General features: G+C 43.0%; 1 protein-coding gene and 1 long non-coding RNA gene across 2 annotated transcripts in view; one reads left to right on the forward strand and one right to left on the reverse strand.

Moving 5' to 3' along the window:
• The window catches only part of LOC125886100 (uncharacterized), a 233,265-nt gene that overhangs the window by 94,251 nt on the left and 122,972 nt on the right, over positions 1–16,042 (reverse strand). The window lies entirely within an intron of this gene.
• hdac11 (histone deacetylase 11) overlaps positions 1–16,042 on the forward strand; it is a 184,627-nt gene that overhangs the window by 58,576 nt on the left and 110,009 nt on the right. Inside the window, exon 6 of the mRNA XM_049571583.1 lies at positions 15,768–15,810. Within this exon, the coding sequence (XP_049427540.1) occupies positions 15,768–15,810 (43 nt within the window). The remainder of the gene's footprint in view (positions 1–15,767; positions 15,811–16,042) is intronic.

Below are 16,042 nucleotides of genomic sequence, written 5' to 3' on the forward strand. Positions count from 1 at the left end.
TGTGGGAGTTATGGCCAATCAATTCTAAGCTCCGCCCACAGCGAAGATTCATTGGTCCGTGGCGGCCACGTTTTTTGACCAATCTGGCTCATTTGTAATAGAAATGTGTCTTGTCATCCCCCAAAGCCGTGTACCAAATTTGGTGTTGATGGAGTAAAAATTGTAAAAGTTTATGTCATTTTACTGTTTTTCAATTTATGCAAATTAGCAAAAAATCTAGTCAGGCGGAGCTTAATGGTCCTTGAGGCTTTTTTGTAGAGTACATTGAGCTGGACCTGTGTGTCAAATTTCAAGTCAATCAGACTTATGGTGTGAGGGGCGTGGCCTCCCAAAAAAGTCATTTTTAAGCCTTAATTACAGCGCCACCATGTGGCCGACTGGGCTCATATTTTAATAAAAGTTGATGCACATCATTTCCAATCATTGGGCCAAGTTTCAGGTTTCTGGCTCATTCCAGCTCACGGGAATTTCAGCTCAAGCGGCAGACAACAAAAAATAATAATAATGATAATAATAATAATAATAATAATAATAATAATAATAATAATAAACCGGTACAATTTTAGAAGGGTTCTACCCCTTCGGGGTTAGAACCCTAATAATAATAAACCGGTACAATCTTAGAAGGGTTCTACCCCTTCGGGGTTAGAACCCTAATAATAATAATAATAATAATAAACCGGTACAATTTTAGAAGGGTTCTACCCCTTCGGGGTTAGAACCCTAATAATAATAATAAACCGGTACAATCTTAGAAGGGTTCTACCCCTTCGGGGTTAGAACCCTAATTAGCAAAAGTCAGGGACTTTTCTTCAACTAAGACACGTGTAATAATATTGCAGGGAGGACGAGTGAAATTAGAAACAGCCACAGTGACATGTTTGAAGAGCTACAGACAACAGAAAACTTTTACCTGTCCTGGTTTGGAAAAACACATGCAACCAAAATAACAGGGGGCTTTAGCCGTGGATCAGCTTGCAACTGAACATGTAGCCCACTTCATAGACAATACCGGGATATATATTGTGTATTGCATTCAGCCTGAAAATACCAGGATATGAATTTCTGTCCATATCGCCCAGCCCTACTCCACCAATTTAGCCCCAACACACCACAATATGTTTAGTGCACAATGATAGTGTTGTTTATTAAACTAATTAGGCAAAACTGACTTTATAAATTTTAGTCAAATTAACTCAAAACTCAAAAAGTGTTGATTTAACATAGAAAAACAATGTCAAGCTCACAAGGGATGATTTTTTTGTGTCAAATGAACATTAAGTATTTATGTCATTTTGACAGTCCGGGGCATTAGTGTATAGTTTACAGTATGGGGTTTACAGTGTGGTAAAACAAACTTCAACATATCAAACGGAAAATTACTTACATTTTTAGGACAGGCTACTATCCAGCTGCTTTCTCTTCTCGTCTGACAGTACAACATTGCACAGCAATTGCACAGCAGCACATGACAACACAACACAAATGGCCACAAAGTACTTTGGAACATTAGTTGTTAATGTGGGGAAAAGACGCTCAGTATAATTTCATGTTTTTATCACAAATATGCATGTCACTAGCCAACATTGATACATGTGTGTGTTCAGACTTGTGTGTAATTGACAAACAGAGTGAAAAATTGAATTTCCCCTTGGGGATTAATAAAGTATATAAAAAAAATAAATTAAAAACAATGTTTTAATTGTGCAGCAGCACAGATGTAATTAACAGTGCAAAGAAAATGACACGAGTAGTGTCTGTGTTTTTTCATTTTGCTGATAAGCTTATATCCCTGTACATAGAACTCCAGAGATAGTCAGTAGGGAGTAGTGAATGAGGGAATGATTTCAGACACAGCCATATAGATGATGTTCTGTACTGTACCACTATCAACATTGACATGATCCACTCCTGTCTCTGCTACCTTCGTTAGATAATATAAGAGCTGCAGATGCATAACAGATCACACATGCAGCTCCCGGCAGCCAGCCAGTATTTACCATTTAACACAGAATTCAAAGGCATTTCTACAAAAACAGTTTTTAATTTCTTAAATATTTCAAGATGATCTATAACTCAAGGAAGGCAGGAGACCACACAGTCTCCCATCACTTCAGAGGTCACACATTCAAGCCTCTCTCTTTAATTGTTGTCTGAGAGCTTCTGTAAAGCCTGCTACCTCTGATTATAAAAATTCTCAGTGTTGTTACAGTAATTAACCGTGATCTGTGTCTCCAATTATGCTTTGTTGGAGTCTTTGAATTTTAGGACTCTGGGCCTGGAAAATCCTTGAAAAGTCCTTGGATTTGATGTTTTAGAAGATGGGGGGGACCCTGGAAAGACAGCAAAAATGGTTATAAAATGTCCCCAAAAACATCTGGAAAGTCCTGTGCAGCATTATTTAAGTGGTGAAAAAATTGTCAATATAGCATACATTTAAATTGTCAGAGATTTTTTCAGGTTTTGCTACTGCCCCCATTTACGGCGATACATTGATTTGCTTCTGTGTTGGCATTCTGGCTGCCTCTCCTTAGGGAGGAGGAGGAGGAATACACTGTCTATACACAAGTACCTCACATAAGCCCACTTAAAAAAATCCAAACTATCCTTTTAACATTATTTGAATAACATTAGCTATGGCATGCTACTTGTTATTTTACATGGCACTTGTATTAGCGCTCTGGGACTATGTGTGCAGTTTCAGCAAAAAGAAACAATGAAAATGGTCTTTAGATAACCATGTTGACATTAAACCACCTTTCAGCAAAGTTTCAGTGTCTTTATTTCACAGGCATTAAAAAATATACATTTTTTAATTTTAACTCAGCACTTCCGGTTTTGGTTTCAAAATAAATGCGCTCTGACAGTGTTTCTGGGGGTATCTCCCAATATGTCACCCCACAAGGATTTTTATCAGAAAATATTTGCAGGACTTTGTTGTTGACAATGCAGTCACTTGCACTGCTCCATAAATGAGTGGTGTATTGGCTTAGCAGCAGGCAGCAGTGCTGTGGCAACAACACTGTCTATGTGAACACCACACACATGCGAGTCGCAGCAGTTCAGCACGAAAGCCGTCAGTCACCGCTTATGCAGGCAGCATGGCCCAGGCATTTATTTAGCATGCTCACTGTAGTTAGGTGATGGCACCATGAAAGACTTTCAGCACACCACGGGTTTACTTGTAGATCAATCCAGAGAAGTGCTTCACTTCACTTCACTTCATCCTGGCAAGCCAGATGGTGGAAAGCACACAGAGTCCTTATCCTCCTTTCCTCTGCCATTAAAACCTGTGATTAGTCATTGTGTTTAATAGACTGCTTCCTCATTTAGCTTATTTTCAAGTTATTAAATTTGAAGTGATGTATAATAGTTAAAATGTAGGCTGTTCTATGGCCATTTAAAAGATATGTCCAGTAGTCGTTATTTATGATGGAATTCTGAAATATTAACATATTGGCAGTCAAAAAAAGGTCTAGGGTAAATCCTGGTTGCAATAGCTGTAATGACCATAAGCCACATTTTGCTTTCGCTGGTTGTGATGTAGCACAATGGACTTAAATACAGTGTTGCATCTGGCGCTGCGCTATCTTGACTGTCTTTTCTGACTGTCTTAATTCTAGGGTGAGTTTTTCTTCACCCCCAATGAGTTTGCAACCCTGTGTCTGACCTTAGTATTAAAAATGCATGATGTTACTGTCTGATTTGATCCTCCTGGATTTGCACTGTGCAGAGCAAGCTGGGTGTGTGCCACCACTGCAAACAGTCATCTGACTTGCTCAGCTAGTAGTGAAGTGTTGAGCTCCAGATGTAGTTACCCACCATAAACTGCTTTATCTCTCTTGAAAAACTCGTAGGCACAATTTATGATGTTGCTTGTGTCAAGAGATGACACTTGTGGGTAAGGTGCAGGAGACATTTACTTTTTCTAGTTAATGATGACGCATTATTACAAGGTTTTGTTGACCAAACAGTTTCATAGAATCCAATTTGATCTAAATGCAATATTGTAGAGTTAAAGGAAATAGTTTTGCACAGGCTAATTAGTTTGTCCTTGCTGAAAGAAGATAGACTGAGGAGGAGCAACAAGTGAAGTGAACACTTGTGAAGGAGGCCTAGTATCTGCTGAGAAAAGATGACTTCCATGAAAATACTGTTTGATAGAAAAAAGGTCAATCATTCCTTTTGTTGGAGCTCCACAACCACATATAGTGACTAGAACTGAACTAGTAGGATCAAGACCTTCTCAACTGCTGTTGAAACCGGGTATAATTGGATCTTGAATCAAAATCGGAAGCTTGATGAATGTGAAAAAGATAACTTGACAAGGATCACAGCAAGGTTTTTGACAAATGGGGCATGCGTTAGTCAAGGTTAGTTCACATTACATGATTTTCACCCTGATTTTGCGTCGCAGAGACTATCGTAATCTATTGAGTGTTCATACCTGGCGATGTGTGTTTCTGTCATCGGGAGTCTCGCCAACTGCGTTATGACCTGTGTGTGCACACCACAAGATTTCTCCATTGAGCCCTCGCCAACAGAGCCCCAGATTAGAGCTTAGATCGGGCCCAAAAAATCCAGCCCGAGCCCATGCACGTTCTGTCCGGGACCGTCCCGGCCCGTCCAATTAACTGTAATTATAGGCCCGAGCCCAATTTACACCCGACATTTTTCAATAAGTTGGCTGTTATAATTAAGAGTATTAAACCACAATTCTTGTTATTTGAATGACAGAAATATAGGATCTTAATGAATGGCGCAACACGGAAGCATGATTATGTAATAAAACAGGTGTTTATTTTAGGATCCAGGTGGTGAAGGGCTGTGCGCGCACAATGTTGCAACATTGTAGCTAAGTTTGTTGTAACTTAATGTGTCATACAAAGTGTGGTTTAATTTTATTTTTTATAATACTGTAGCGTCCGCCAGGATGTGTGGAAAGGATGACGCAGTTATTCGGCAATTAAACCACCATTTATTACTGAACAGTACAGGTTACTGTTGGCCGTAACCATGCCAAAACAACCAACAAACAACAACTTAGCTGTAACTCCATCTGTGCACTCCTGCTCTCTCCTCCAGCTCGCTCATACACACAACAGCACGCGCACTCACACAGCCCTCCTCATCCCCGTCCCACTCACACCCTGCACCTCATTCAATCCCAAACATGCTATTAACTCACAGAACATTGACATTATAACAGAACATTTACTGCAGGGTCACTACAATACATAGCCTATAACATTATCAAATCATAGCTTTAAAAAAAAAAAAAAAAACGTCATATCTGACCGGGCCCGGTCTGGGCCCGTCAGAGGGAGGGGGACTCCCGGCCCGACCCGGCTTGGGCCCGCGGGCCGGGTCGGGCCGGGCTCGGGCTCGGGCAGAGAATCTAAGCTCTACCCCAGATAATGTGGTGACGTCACCAAACTTGGAGACGACACATCGTAAAGGCATGGATATTCTTCCCAGACAGTGTTGAATCAGATCTGCCTCTCCCCGTGATCCTGTGGACGCCACCATTGTTGTTGTTGCTTGCCGGCTTGCCAGGCTTGACTAGACCTGGCAACCCTGCAGCTTGTCCTCCTCACATTTCTTCCATCCTCCTGCGTGCTGACGTGGGACGTATCCCACCTCTCATTGGCTGATGCTCTTTGTCAGTCGTGTCACACTTTTATAGCATATCCATCCCAGTCGCATAGGAGGGGACGACTTGCTCGTAGGCTTGTTCACATAAGGACTCGTCGTGGCAGACTATCTGCTGACTCACCTCCGACCCAAGGTGACTCTCGAGATCCTCTCCAACGTAAAAATCACGGTGAAAATGTGTAATGTGTACTAGGCTTTAGGGGTGTAATGATCCAATCAATCTGGATCTATACAGGAAACCTCACCCGGCCCAGACATGGAAAGGATTGACAGATTGATAGCTCTTTCTCAATTCTGTGGGTGGTGGTGCATGGCCGTTCTTAGTTGGTGGAGCGATTTGTCTGGTTAATTCCGATAACGAACGAGACTCCGGCATGCTAACTACTTACGCGGCCCCGTGCGGTCGGCGTCCAACTTCTTAGAGGGACAAGTGGCTTTCAGCCACACAAGATTGAGCAATAACAGGTCTGTGATGCCCTTAGCTGCACGCGCGCCACACTGAGTGGATCAGCGTGTGTCTACCCTTTGCCGAGAGGCGTGGGTAACCCGCTGAACCCCACTCGAATTCCCAGTAAGCGCGGGTCATAAGCTCGCATTGATTAAGTCCCTGCCCTTTGGGGGCGGCAGTAGCTTAGTCCATAAGGACTTGGGTTGGGAACCCGCGGGTCGTCTGTTCAAGTCCCCGTTCAGACCAAAATATGGAGCGTGGACTGGTAGCTGGAGAGATGCCAGTTCACCTCCTGGGCACTGCCGAGGTGCCCCTGAGCAAGGCACTGAACCCCCCAACCGCTCGGAGCGCCTGTCATAGGCAGCCCATTCTGACATCTCTCCACTTAGTCCATGTATAGGTCCAGTTTGTGCATGTGTGTGTTCGGACCTGTGTGTAATTGACAAACAGAGTGAAAAATTGAATTTCCCCTCGGGGATTAATAAAGTATATAAAATTAAATTAAAAACTAAATTAAATTAAATATATATATATATATATATATATATATATATATATATATATTGATTCAGTGACCAACGATCCAATTACCATTGATGCAAAGTAAATACATTGATCCTATATCATCTTTAGGTTCTGCCTTTATTTTGAAATTCTGGGTCACCGTCAAATGGCAGCAGGCAGATAATGGCAAGCAGCCAAGAGAAAGACGGTAAAGATAACATTATTCGCTGTGCAATAAATCAGCAGTGTGGAATTATATTCTATTTCTGAGATAATACAAGATTAAAAGCCAACCATAAAAAATGTGCTAAAGGCCATCTTTTACAGTCTAAATGTAATTTTTATTGTAAAATCCCAAAATAGAAAATTCTCTTAACATTAATGAAAGACTTAAAAAAATACCTTTAATATACATTAACTTTTCAATCAAAATAAATTAAGATCATCATCTCAAAATAATTTAAAAAAAGCAGATTTTTGATACTAATAAATGAACGACACTCAATCCTACAGATTTACATTGACCAAAATTACAGTTCTGTATCACCACCACTAGATTACATTCATTAGATACAGTGGTGGAAAAAAGTTTTCGGACACCCCATGCATTTGTGAAATATTGCATTAAGAATCACACTTAGGTCTTCAAGTGCAATTTCTTTTAGTACAGTCACAGCCAAAATACTAAATCCTAAAAAAGCCATTAAAAACTTAAAATTGATTGGTTCCATAAAAATACATAAGAAATTTTGAGTATTGGGTCATTTTGGTACCAGTGATGAAGGTCGTTCTTTTTATTAAAAGACACAATTTTTGTTGCCAAGCTTCGTGTCTACATAAAGCCAGCACATTTGAAAGTTCTTCAGACACAAAAATGGCTAAAACAAAGAACCTAACGCAGGAGACACGCCTGAAGATAAAGATTCTCAGCCAGGAAGGGTACAGCTGCCGCCAGATAGCCAGGAAGTGCAGATGCAGTCCTTCAGCAGTTGGATACACTCTGCAGAAATACAGACGAACCAACAGCTTGGAAGACAAACCAAGATCTGGGCGTCCAAGGGTTTCTCCAGCAAGAAGTGACCGCATCCTGATCCGCATGTGCAGGCAAAACCGCCGAATGACATCACAGGAGCTTCAGCAGCAGTGGTCAAACCAAACTGGTGTCCAGTGTTCCACCCGCACTGTACGTGGCCGACTTTTAGATCCTGTCTTAAGGTCCTACAAGGCTATCAAGAAGCCCTGATCAATGAGAGACAGAGGTTAGCCCGGCGTCGTTGGGCCCAGGCACACAAGAACTGGACAGCCAGGAATTGGAAGAAGATTTTGTGGTCAGATGAGTCCAGTTTCCAGCTTTATCTTCCTCCTACTAATGTGAGGGTATGCAGAAGGCCAGGCGAAGCATTATCTCCAGCATGTACAGTACCTACTGTCAAGCATGGTGGAGGCAGTGTCATGGTTTGGGGATGCATGAGTGCTGCTGGTGTTGGTCATCTCACTGTCTGTGATGGCACATTGAACTCTACCAAGTATTGTACCATTCTCGAAACCCACATGCTCCCTTCTGCACGTGCACTGTTCCGTAGAGGTAAAAACTGGATGTTTCAACAAGATAATGCCCCTTACCACACATCCAAGGCCAGTAGAACTTGGCTGCAGGAGCACAGTATCCAGGTCTTAGAGTGGCCAGCTCAATCCCTGGACATGAGCCCCATTGAAAATCTGTGGTGGATTATCAAAAGGTTTGTTTCAAAGCATAAACCAAAGAATTTAGAAGAATTAAAAGCAGTAATTCAAGAAGAATGGGACAAGATTACCCCTCAACAGTGTGAAAGGCTCGTGGGGAACATGCCAGCCAGGATTAGAGCTCTACTACGTGCCAATGGCAGGACTACTAAATATTAATTTGATGATGTGATGGTTTATTTATTTTTTGTTCAGTTTTGAACACATTCTCTGTTATTTGTTGACTTTGATACCGACAGTGTTGAGAAGTGACATATTGAAACTGTCAAGTTTTGTTAGTTTTTCTTGTAAACAATAAACAAAAAAAATATAATTTGTATTTGTTTGTATCTGTCTAATGCAGCCACACCTTTTGAAACACAAAAAAGATTTTTCCACAAATATTTCATGATAATATTTGAGATTGTGTAAAATTTTAAGGGTGTCCGAAAACTTTTTTCCACCACTGTACATGTTTTTTTTGTATGTGTGTGTGTGTGTGTGCGTGCGTGCAAGCTGCTCAAATAAATTGCCCTTCATGAGGGAATAATAAAGTCTGTATCTATAGATGTCATTTAGCGGCCATAATTCAATCTAAATGAAAGCATCTAACTGGATTATTTTAATATTGCCTCTAACTTTAATACAGGCTGAGTTAGGCTTCTTAATGTTTCCAACTGTCCAGCATCCAGTACAGACAGTTGTAGGCTGTTTTTGTTTCATAATAATCATTATGTGGAAAAATAATTTGTTTGAATTTCTGTCATTAAAAAATATTTTGTTTTCTTTTTTGTAATGGTAAAAAAGAGCAAGAGAGAGAGAAATTTCCACAGACTCCCTGCAATGATGCTAACTGGCATGTCATTCAACACAATGTTGCTCACTGTCTTCATTGGGACAGGGAGGTGTAAAGCTGGGGAGACAGGGCTACTGCTTCTGACTCATCTGTTGTTGAGTCTGGTAAAAGGGGCAAGGACAACTGATTTAATATGAATACCTTGCTAAACATTTACCTGCACTGATTAAATGTCAGTTTTTACCAAACTTCAAACAACAAAAAGCTTGAATGAGATTTGAAAGTTGAATATAAGCCAAAATGTATGAAATCTCATTTTTTAAAATATCCCATGGAGTGAGACTCTCATTGCAGCCTGTTCTAATTTGTTTTGAAAATGTCAGCATGCAACCCCGATCTGTGGACAATAAATAAAGTGCAGACTTCCTTCTTTGTCACCAGTGATGAGGAAAAACAGCAAGTGCTGGATCTAGCAGTGAGTGACAACAACTCCGCCCACATTTAAGAGTACTGTTTGCGGTGGAAATGTTACAGGGTCAAGATAACATGTCGGAAGGGTTACTTTTGGTTCCAGAGGTACTATACTGAAGGTGTTTGGTGGAGACGGGGCTTGTATGTCAGCCCTATGCTAGTCTGGTGACCTGTCCTGGGTGTACCCCACCTCTCGCCCAGTGACAGCTGGGATAGCCCCCGTGACCCTGTACCGGGATAAGTGATTACAGAAATGAATGAAGGAATTAATGAATAATTTAAAGATAAGAACTTGAAATAAATAGCAGATAATCGTGTAAAACAGACAGTTTTAAGCTTTAATGACTCCACACAGCCCTGCTTCATGCCTGCCTCTTCTAATTTGAGTCATATGGAGTAACGGGAGAGGATATGTACCCATGACAGTGTCTGTGTATTGTGACCTCAAAACAAGATATGACTCCCTGGTTGACAGTGATGATAGTGCGCATGCACCCGCGCGTGCAGCCTGTTGCAGTCGCTCCTGCTCGTTTTTCTCAGTTTTCTTACTTTTTTGCGTTATTAAGTTTGGTATTTGTGCTTGCTTTTTGTGATTGTAATTTTGAAACTGCGCCCTCTCAAAACATGCTGACTGAGAGAGTTGTACTCGTTTTCCTCAACCTGGAATTACTTATTTCATTCGGACCCGGCACCATTGCACAACAACTTCATGGCCGCATTGTTTACTCCAGAGATCAGCTGATCACGCTGAGGCCGGCCGGCTTGGCGGCCAGAACATCAGAGATAGCAGCTGAACTGTGGAGGAAAACACACAGAGGATGCAGGGGAGGAAGTAAACAGCAGCGGAAAAAAGCAGGGTTGAGACAATGGAGGCTTACGGAGAAGAAAAAATATAAGCCATGTCTCCCCTCTCTCATCATGGGCAATGTGAGGCCACTGGCAAATAAGATGGACGAGCTGACAGCGGTCGCCAAAAGTCAGAAGGAGTACCGGGAATGTAGTCTGATGTGCTTCACTGAGACATGGCTTCACAAGGACATTCCCGACAACGTCTCCATCAGCGGCTTTCAGACTGTTCGGGCCGACCGAACATTTACACAGTATGTGAGCTGCCCTACCAGAGAGGAGAGAACACTGGACTTGCTGTATGCAAACGCCAAAGATGCATACAGCTGCTCTCCCCTCCCCCCTCTGGGTAGGTCAGACCACAACCTGGTGCACCTCAACCCCTGCTATGTACCACTAGTCAAGAGCCAGCCAGCGACCATGAGGAGAGTGAGGAGATGGTCGAAGGAGGCTTATGAGACACTGCAGGGCTGTTTTGGTGTGACAGACTGGCAGGCACTCTGTGAGCCACATGGGGAGGACATCGACGGGCTCACAGAATGCATCACGGACTACATCAGCTTCTGTGTGGACTCCACTGTCCCAGCCAGGACTGTCCATTGTTACCCAAATAACAAACCGTGCGTAACAAAGGACATAAAAGCCATCCTAAATGCAAAGAAGAGGGCCTTCAGAGCTGGTAACAGGGAGGAGGTGAGAACAATACAGGGGGAGCTGAAGATGAAGATAAGGGAGGCTAAGGAGAGGTACAGGAGGAAGCTGGAGAGGAAACATGAGAGAGATCTGGAGTGGAATGAGGACCATCACTGGCTTCAGGACCAACAACCACAGAGGAGTTGAAGGCAGCGTGGACAGGGCCAATGAACTGAATCTGTTTTTTAACAGATTTGACACTGCTGGACCTGCCCATCCCCCCGACTTTTCTGCTGTCTGTCTTGGTCAAACATCACCCATTCCACCCTCCTCCCCCACTCCTCCCTCTCACACCTCAACACCCTCCTGCTTGACCCCCCCCTCCTCCTCCTCCTCACACCTCCTCCCCCCGTGGTCACACTGACTGCTCTCTCCATCATGAGGACTACACCCCTCCCCCAAGTGTCGTCAACTCCACAGTGTGCTTCACTGCTGACCATATGAGAAGACAGCTGATGAGACTCAACTCAAATAGGGCTGCAGGCCCTGATGGTGTCAGCCCCAGGGTGCTCAAAGCCTGTGCCCCCCAGCTATGTGGAGTACTTCAGCATGTCTTCAACATGAGCCTGAGTCTCCAGAGGGTCCCCTTGCTGTGGAAGACATCCTGCCTCGTTCCTGTGCCTAAGACGTCACGTCCCAGTGGCTCCAAGGACTACAGACCCGTGGCATTGACCTCCCACATCATGAAGACACTGGAGAGACTCGTCTTGGAGCAGCTCTGGCCCATGGTCAAGCCACTTTTGGACCCCCTCCAGTTCGCCTATCAGCCCCGACTTGGAGTTGAGGACGCCATCATCTACCTGCTCAACCGTGTCTACACCCATCTGGATAAGCCGGCGAGCACTGTGAGGGTCATGTTTTTGACTTCTCTAGTCGTTCAACACCATACGTCCAGCTCTACTGGGTGACAAGCTGACAGCAATGCAGGTGGATGCCCCCCTGGTGTCCTGGATTGTAGACTACTTGACTGGCAGACCACAGTATGTGCGCTTGCAACGCTGTGTGTCAGACAGAGTGGTCAGCAATACTGGGGCCCGCAGAGACTGTCCTCTCTCCTTCCTCTTCACCCTCTACACCACGGACTTCAGCTATCGTGACTGAGACCTGCCATCTTCAGAAGTTTTCTGATGACTCTGCTATAGTTGGATGTATCACCAAGGGTGATGAGGATGAGTACAGGGCTGTTGTGGATAACTTTGTCACATGGTGTGAGCAGAACCATCTGCAGCTCAACGTGGCAAAGACAAAGGAACTGGCTGTGGATCTGAGGAGGACCAAGACACCGGTGACCCCTGTTTCCATCCAGGGGGTCAGTGTGGACATTGTGGAGAGCTATAAGTACCTGTGGGTACACATTGACAATAAACTGGACTGGGTTAAGAACACTAACGCTCTCTACAGGAAGGGCCAGAGCCGTCTCTATTTTCTGAGGCGACTGAGGTCCTTCAACATCTGCCGGACTATGCTCAGGATTTTCTATGAGTCTGTGGTGGCCAGTGCTATCCTCTATGCTGTTGTGTGCTGGGGCAGCAGGCTGAGGGTGGTGGACGCCAACAGACTCAACAAACTGATCCGCAAGGCCAGTGACGTTGTGGGAATGGAGTGTGACTCTCTGATGGTGGTGTCAGAGAGGAGGGTGCTGTCTAAGCTACGAACTATCTTGGACAATGTCTCACACCCACTCCACCATGTGCTGGTCAGGCACAGGAGTACTTTCAGTGGGAGACTCATACCACCAAGATGTACCACTGAGCGCCACAGGAAATCATTCCTGCCTGTGGCCATCAAACTGTACAACTCCTCCCTCTGAGTGGCCCTAATTTAATCTAACTTGTGCAATAACCCCATTCAACCTGACTGTATATATTTTGTTTGTGTAAATAATCTTGTTCAGTTTACAATATATATATATATATATATATATATATATATATATATATATATATTTATTTACGTTTATGTTTGTTAATAATTCCTGTTTATTTAACTATATATTTGTTAATACTATTGTTTAAATTTCTTATATTTTCACGTATCTTTCCTCTCTTGCAAGGAGCACCTGTAACATAAACAATTTCCCCTCGGGGATCAATAAAGTATTTCTGATTCTGATTCTGATTCTGATAGCCCTGGAGAAAGAATCAATCAAGAAAAGATGAGGATCAGAGAGGAGACTCTGCAGGAAGCCCTGTAAGATCTCGCTGCTTCCATAAACTAGTCATTGAATCTAACCCACTGAAACAAGCAGTAACCTGTTCAAACTGGTCAACGTTGCCAGTACAGGTACATACATAAAAAATAAGTCAGTAACTTCTAATTTTGTAACTGAGCTCATTCCATGTTTTGATGTAAACAAAGTAAACATACCCGTAGGCCTGAACATAGGCACACAAGGATTTTCAATCCCAGTGCTCTCCAACCTCTGTGAGAGGAATAATGTTCTTCTTGACATAGGCCATAGCTTTGTCCGCGTTAGTAAACTCCATGTCCTCCTCTTTGTGCATGACCCAAAGTCGAGCTGGTAACGATAGGCCGTACCGGGAGTCTGTCGGTCGGGAAGAAGCTTCCTCACCTCTGTGAACACCGCCCATGCTTTGGCCACAGTTGTAGTATTGTCAGGAAAGTTGACACCCAGTTCCCCACTGAAGCACAGTGGACCTCTACTGCGTGGCGCAATACCTCAATCCAGTAATGGTGGTAGTAGTGTAGTTTGGCAACGACGGCACAAGGTTTTCCACCCAGCTTCATTGGCCCCAGATCTTAGAGTTCAGAGCCACAGTGTTGGGCCCTTGTGTTGGAGGGTCTGGTATACTTATATTTCCGCAAGTTTGTTGCCATTTGTTTACCTCCGTGGAGCAATTCCACTTTAAGGTTATGTTTAGAGTTTGTTTGCTGTCGCATAGGATGGGATGCACTTTACAAGTTTTATTTAAAATAGAAGCTAAGCGGGAGCTTGCGTTAAAGACACCTCACTCCATTGCGGCCAAGCCAAGCCCCAGGCCTCTATTTTCTAATGACTTGGGGCCTCGTTGAAGTCATCAACGCAGCCATTTGTATCTCTAGTTTATTGCCTGTTGTATCTCCACTTTCTAAAAATGTATGCTGATCTTTCAATAGTACTTGGGCTATACAAAAACCTTTTCTAAAAATTCACTCAGTGCTGTGACCAAAGATAATGGTGACAGATGACCTCAGGGTCGAACCCTTGTGTATACGCACAATTTCCTTGAACTGCAAGACACCATTTGAATCAGTCCAGAGAAGAATGGTCAAAGGAAAGGATGGGCCCTCCAGCCCCCTGAAAACTCTACAAAAGAGCATGCTGTGTTTATTGTAAGCCAGTCTGCTCCTGGGACCAGGCTTGAGTTTGTTGGTTTTGCTGTTCTGTAGAACTAAATAAACTCCGTTGTGCAACGACTTTGTTCATCTCCAGTGCATCATTTGGCCTCCAGCGTGGTTCCTTCAAGACCGTTTTGAGACTGCTGTTGGTAAATTTGCTAAGTTATAAACTGAGTTTATTTAGGCTTCAATTAGTGATCTATCAGACACAACCTTAGCTGCAGAACAAGATGCTATAGCCCTGCAGCGGCTCTTGTTCCCTGATTTGAAGGGTGTGTGTGCTGTGACTGTGTGTGCTGCTGGTTTAGCTGCTGACGAGAGTCTGTCACTGCGCAGCAGCTTGTGCTTTGGATCTGGGATTGTGTATGTTACTGTGCTACTGGGTTAGCTGCTAAGAAGAGTCTGTAGCTGTACGGTGGCTCATCCTTTGGCTTGGTGTGTTTTTATTCACCGCTCTCTCTCACCATCATCCTCATGACGTGCAGTGAAACCAACGCTGGTGCAGTGGGCCCTGGGTTCCTCTTTGTGCAGGACAATGCCTTGCCTCATGTGGCCAGAGTGTGCAGGTGTCAGGAGCATGCCCAGATGTTGTTGGGAGTTCATACAGGCATGAGGCAGCATTTTGAGTTGCCGTGATAAAATTCAGTTGGATCAGCCTGTCAATTTTTTACTTTGACTTCCAGTGTGATTTTGAATCCAGCTGACAGTGGGTTGATGATTTTGGTTTCCACTGACCGTTGTTAAGTCATTTTGTTCTCAACAAATTATACAGTGTATGTCAGTAAAGATTTTCAACTTCAATAATTCGTTCATCAAGATCTGATGTGTGGTTTAAGTGTTCCATTCATTTTTTTTAGCGGTGTATTTGTATGCCTGGGTCAGTCACCAAACAGGTGCTAACATTGTCTTGTCAAGTTCGTTTTTATAGATCCCAAATGGAATCCCAATGACATGGAAAGTGGTGTATGCCTCTTTCAGGTGCCATTTTGTGCATACACAGTGGTTATAAATGAGGCCCCAGATCTATGCTCTACAATGATAAATAGTTTTTGAATGTGCCATCTTGGCAAACATTTTTCTAATTTAATTAAGAGGTTGTTTTTTATTATTTTCCTTCAATTAATTTCAGTAAACAATTTATGATGAATGCAAAAGCCACTTAATGATTGTTGCTGCATTTTGTTGTCATTTGCTTTATAAATTAATATTATGTTTCACTCAGAGAGAATCAGTTTTATTATTCTTTCTATATTGTTGTTGAAAGATTGAACTGAAACATTTTGTCTTCCACAGGCAGGAAAACTGGCTGTTGACAGAGGATGGGCTATTAATGTTGGTAAGTGAGTTTCTAGTACAGATAGGTTTAATCCATAAATAGGCAACCAATCCTTCTGCACTCAACAGGTATACATTTAACTCCAGTATGTGTGAGTGAATTATTGTCAGTATCAACCTTCTCTCTTAGACACTACATTGATGTACTACAGTTTTTTGCAATATACATGTTTGGAGAAACACTGGACTTAGTTGAGAGGAGAGTAAAGGAGGAGACGCAGGTTTCATTTAGA

The sequence above is a fragment of the Epinephelus fuscoguttatus genome, linkage group LG1 (genome assembly GCF_011397635.1).
Source record: "Epinephelus fuscoguttatus linkage group LG1, E.fuscoguttatus.final_Chr_v1".
Lineage (NCBI taxonomy): Eukaryota > Metazoa > Chordata > Actinopteri > Perciformes > Serranidae > Epinephelus > Epinephelus fuscoguttatus.